The sequence below is a fragment of the Polyodon spathula genome, chromosome 13 (genome assembly GCF_017654505.1).
Source record: "Polyodon spathula isolate WHYD16114869_AA chromosome 13, ASM1765450v1, whole genome shotgun sequence".
NCBI lineage: Eukaryota > Metazoa > Chordata > Actinopteri > Acipenseriformes > Polyodontidae > Polyodon > Polyodon spathula.
In genome coordinates, this window is record NC_054546.1 from 25,962,363 (window position 1) to 25,967,854 (window position 5,492).

The window sequence follows — 5,492 nt, forward strand, 5'->3', positions numbered from 1 at the left end:
TAAAAGCTGGTAGAAAATGAAAGTACTGTGTTATACCTTGTAACTAAGAATATTTTTCAATTAAATAAAATAAACACCAAAGCAATCACAATTGTTTCATTTGTATTATATTTGCATACTAGGGGCATCGCATTGGTTTCACATTTTGCATCTTGTATGCACATTGTCATCCTGTAGGTGATGATTTAATTGATAGAATTGACAGATGATATCTTCCAAACCAGTGACCTGCTACACAAATCAACAGTATGCAATTCCCATACAAAACTGTGAAATTACACACAATACAATTTTGTAAAAGATTAAATAAAATAACAATAATTCAATAAATAGAGCATTAGTGAGATTCACAGTGCTATCAGAAATGAGAGTATATACATTGTATAATCTGTGTAAACTGTGTGGTTTAAAGGTGACTGTCCCTATCTGTCATATAATGACACCACTGCTTTACTTACAATTGAGTATGATTGGGTAAATACTCACTAAAATTATGCATTATATAATAACAACAACAACAATAATAATACAGTAAAACAAAACACAAATGGCATAAAGATCTTTTCCCCAGTGCCTTCAAATTGTTTTCTTCTAGTGTACGTCATCAAAGGATGTCATGAAGCCCTTCACTCCAGGTGCATGGTGAGGTGGGAGCAGTCCTGCATGTCTTCTATGTTCTCCACGGCATCAATGATGGCCTCCACCCTCTCTCCTGGCAGGACTGCCCCAGCATTTGCCCGGAACTTTTTCAGCAGACTGTCACGACTCAGTGGCTTCCTCCAGTGTCCATAAAAGGTGTCGCAACGACCCTTCAAGACATTGCCTGTTGTGAGGGTCAGCAGCACCTCTGCGTACATCTTATTGAAATTGGCAGGGTTGTCCTGGGGGTGCTCGACCCGTACTCTGCTCAGGAGGCTGATCAGCTCGGGGCGGTCCAGGAACGCTGGGCTGAACGACTGGACACTGACCTCGCCGTCCAGCAGAGCAGTGCAGGCGTTGAACTGGAAGGAGTGTCTGGCCTGGTGCTCGGATTCAGGGAAGGGACGGTTGATATATTTGGAGAGGGGGATTCTCAGTAGGATGCTCTGGATCATAGAGGGGTGGAACCCCCCTACGGTGTTGACCAAAAGCTCCCGCGCTGAGCACGCTGCGTCTGCCACCCAGTGCATGCCCAGGTGTGCAGGGAAGCGCTTGAAGGCTATGTCCTGGTCCTCCAGCAGGAAGCGGGGATCCTGTTCCTCTGGGGAGGGCAGTACCTGTGGCAGGTAGTCGTTGTAGAAGGCACTAAAGCCAGCGCAGCCTGGGGTCGAGTCCAGGATCAGCGTGCTGGCCTCCAGGCCCCGGGAAGCCAGCAGTGCCGCCTCCATGCCGAGTCGGGCTGCGTTCCCGATATGAAGAGGTTTGGATTGAGTGGCAGCGTTGGCCATGGGAGCCCCTGCTAGGGAGGCAGCAATCGCCAGGGCGTTTGAGCACTGCGAGCGATCCAGGGAGAGCAGACGGGAGCAGGCAGCAGCACTACCCAGAGGGCCCACCACAGTCGGGGGATGGAACCTGAAGGGAGAAACACTGGCATGACCACCCTAGTAATTGAGAGAGTATCTCACATTATATATATTTTTTAATGGTTTTAAAATTCTGATTTAAAAACAAACTCAGATAGACAAACATTTATTATCATGCCTACTGAAAGAAAAGGAAAGTGTAATAATAATTTCCAATAAAAACAACATAATCAATGTGAGGCTAAAAAAAAACAGAAAAACAGATTAAGATTTGCTTGCAAATTTAAACACGATCTCGTTCATGCTGGAAGAATCCTGGCACACTTCCTTCTTGGCAGCACTACAGTATTGTGCCAAGTTTGTTTGGCAGCAGTCTCCTCACCTGTTGGGGATGTTTTGGGCTTCGTTGGAGAACCTCATGAGCCGGCCCTGAATCTCAATGCCCACGTTGAAGGCTAACAGGAGGTCCATCCCACTGGGCTTGGCGTTGCCAGGCAACATCTGAGCAATAGCGAGCAGGGCAGGAAGGACCGCCCCTGAGGGGTGAGTGGCTGGGTGCCAGGTATCATCGAAGTCCATTGAATGGACCTGCAAAGAAGAAAGTGAGGGCACAGTAAGTGTCTGGCACAGTGTGACATCTCCAGTGACATTCCTGACTGCGAGGAAGCCTGGCCGTGCCCCATCTTCCTACAAAAGAAACCTCAAGGACATGGATACAAACTTGAACTTTCATACACAACGGGATAATGGGAATGTGTCCTTAATACAGTCACTGCCCGATGGGCACATGTCCATTATAATGAACACATCACTATTGTTTAATTTATATTATATTTGCACAATTGAGGCATTACTTTGGTTTTGAATTTTCTGCATTATGGAAAAGTTTTTCTCCTTTGACTTTTTATAGAACTACTCCTTAATCATCTGCTAAGTAACCTGTAAAGTACACTTGTTGGCTTTTCTCAAACAATTGCTTAAAACAAGAGATAAAATGAACATTTAAACTATTTTATGTTGAAATAATAACACATCTCTTCCAAGAGCTATTGATTTGTGTATGTATATACTGATAGTAAATATTGGCAACCCAGCCTCACGATGATTTATGTTTTGGAATGCAGTATTTCAAGGGGTGTTTTCATGGAAATTAGTTGCAGACAGTGTAATGAAAAATGACACACGCTGCACAACTTGTCAGCTGCTACAATGTGCTCATTTCATGGACTACAGCTTTACAATTTGAAAGGGCTGAGCATTATGTAAACAAATTCAGAGACTTACCGCTACTCCATTGACAAAGGCTGCCAGACTCGGAGAAAGTCTTGTGTGCCATCGACCAAAGACTGAACTGATGTAATCTGGAGCATACATTTGCTGCAAAGAGAGTTAATCACAGATCATTATAGGATCTGAACGTTCTTTAAGATGGAAACAAGCAAGTTAAATTCTTGATTATCATCACCCTGGTTTGACAATGCAAATTTCAACTGGAATGGTGACTGTTCAGTGAAATGGGGTAAGTACTGAAGGAATGGTTTATATTAAAATTGTACTGCCAGGGCTCATTTCTTTGGCCTGTGTGCCCTCTGTACCATAGCCCAGTGCAAGCCTCAGCTGAAGGATTACCTGGCAGTGCTGCAGAGCCAGCTGGAAGACGTGGGGGGTGCTTCCCAGCAGCCCCACCCCGATGCTGTCCAGGATCATCCTCTTACTGCGGTGCAGCACAGTGTCTGACAGCTGGCCCGGGTGCACAGAGTGGATGAACCCTCCAAAACTGCTGGTGACTGTCTCCTCTGGGGCAGGCCTTTCCTGCACTGCAGGGCAACAAACAGCAGGTCAGTCTCTGCCTGTGCCTCACTTTAGTATTCAGAGCATCAACTCTACAATAATGGACTAAAATAACAACATCTAAACATAATCGGGTCCATTCAATTAGCATTAGTATGAAATCCTTAAATCGACATTATTTACACTGTTTTTTTTTTTTTTAATCAAGTAGCTTTTTAAAACGTTTACCTTCAACTGCAGATTTATGTAGAAGTCGCAGGCAGGAAAAGTGCCTTGGAGTTCTCTGAAACTAATTTAAAAAGGAATCAGATAAAATTAATATGCTATATGACAGAAAATAATAATAATAATAATAATAATAATAATAATAATAATAATAATAATAATAATGCACACATTTCTGAGAGTTTGAGTGCAGTGATTACCTTGAGTGCTGAGAGCATGGTGTTGTTCAGTAGGTTGCTGTGTATCACAGTGTTCTGTCACTGAGCTGTGTATCTGCCGTGGTTTCATCCTCTTTATATATTTTTCATACCGGGATACCCATCGCCCAACAGGTTCCAAACCCTCCTTCTTTTAGTGAAACTATTCAACTAATTGGGGGGATTTTTCTAATCTGACCAGGAAACGGGTTCTGTAATAAGCAGGAAGGGGTCTGGACTCTTGGGGAATCCCCCTCTTTCTCTGTTCTGGGAGGACACTTACTGACAACTTGGGTCGATCACACTGACACGCAGCTGGCAGCTTTTTATTGTATGCTTTTATATCGAGAACTTAGCACTGGGAGACCACCTGCCTGAATGGTCCTTCAAGATGGGCCTGATCGACAAGTTAAAAATCTATTTTAACATGTCCAGCTGGCAGCACAGTGTCTTAAAGCGAGGCATGTTGCCCTCTAAATAATTAGGTAGGAACGTATAACAATAATGTTAAACATAAAAAAAGACATGATATTTATATTATCATGCAATGCTGGCTCTGAGGAGCAGCCTTGGGTTGACCTCCCCAACGCATCAGCATGCACAACTTTTGAATTAATTTTGTTTATTTAATTACTTTTAACTTTTATTATTTATATTTATTGGAATGAATTAGTTCATTCTTTTCTGTTGAGTCCTGCTGGCATAATCGTGTTCAGTCTGTTGATCCATTTACTTTCTTTTATTCTTCTAGTCGCATTGTCTAATTTTAGCTGTTCTAATACTACAAACTTTACATCATTCATGTCATGTCCTTGACTGGTGGAGTGCTGTACTATTGGGTCATTCATTTTTGAAATTTCTAATTAATGAAAAACGGTTCTGAATTATTTTATATAAAGTTGTTCCAGTCTCTCCAAAATATTTTTTTTCATCACATTTCTCACAGGCTATTCCACAAACAGCATTGCTATTTTTGAAGTAGATATTAGTATGTAGTGGATATGTGTTGTTCTTGTGTTTAGTTATATTTTTTCTTTTGTCCATGTATTTACACACTTTACATGTACCAGTGCAAGTATCTGTAGAACCTATTGTGACTTTTATGTTTACTGTGAACTAAAATATCACCTAAATTAGCTTCTCTTTATAATGCCACAACTGGGGCCGTAAGAAACACTTTTTCCAATTTTTCTGAATTATGTAGAATCGCAAGCGTTTCCAAACTATCTTAGAAATATTGAGCAAAAGTTTAGAGTAAGTCATTACTAATGGGACTCTCTTGACCTTTTTATCTCTATTTTTATAATCTAGTAGATCATCTTTTTAGTGTATCTACTTTTCTTAATGCTGTCTCTAGAATTCTTTCTTTGTATCTTTGTTCTTTTAAGATTAATTCATTTCTTTGTTTTACATATATATATATCTATATATATATATATATATATATATATATATATATATATATATATATATATATTTATATAATTTAATTGGTTATTTAAGCTGCGTTTAAAAACAATGTATTAATAATAATAATAGCTCTTAGCTTTTATTGTTGTTGGTTTTTTGCATTTTATTTCATACAAAGATACAATCAAACAACAAAATAATACGTTAAAGGAAAATACGTGTGCGATTTTTTTGGTTCTTGGAGCTGGGAGACACTGGTTAGACGAGTAGCTTAAGAGCTGGAGCAGGTCAGACCAGCTAGGAGCTGGGAGGTGCTGGTCAGACTAGAAAGAGCTCATGAACTATTCACACCAGCTTAAGTTTTTCC

At 40.6% G+C, this 5,492-nt stretch overlaps 1 protein-coding gene across 1 annotated transcript; it reads right to left on the minus strand.

The window, feature by feature from the left end:
• Positions 1-533: 533 nt before the first annotated feature.
• On the minus strand, positions 534-4,293 carry LOC121325338 (cis-aconitate decarboxylase-like). The gene is made up of 6 exons (XM_041267765.1): positions 3,719-4,293; positions 3,522-3,582; positions 3,132-3,319; positions 2,787-2,879; positions 1,885-2,090; positions 534-1,551 (listed from the first exon to the last, which is right to left on the minus strand). Exons 1-6 carry the CDS (start codon positions 3,734-3,736, stop codon positions 627-629), a joined length of 1,491 nt encoding a protein of 496 aa, XP_041123699.1. The 5' UTR covers positions 3,737-4,293; the 3' UTR covers positions 534-626.
• Between the last annotated feature and the right edge of the window lie 1,199 nt (positions 4,294-5,492).

What these genes read in the sequence shown, in the direction of transcription:
- LOC121325338 (XM_041267765.1), bottom strand. An exon ending in ACATAAATCTGCAGTTGAAG is followed by an intron (nt 3,320 to 3,521) that starts GTAAACGTTTTA and finishes GTTGCCCTGCAG; the next exon opens with TGCAGGAAAGGCCTGCCCCA. An exon ending in GCCCAAAACATCCCCAACAG is followed by an intron (nt 1,552 to 1,884) that starts GTGAGGAGACTG and finishes TTCTCCCTTCAG; the next exon opens with GTTCCATCCCCCGACTGTGG.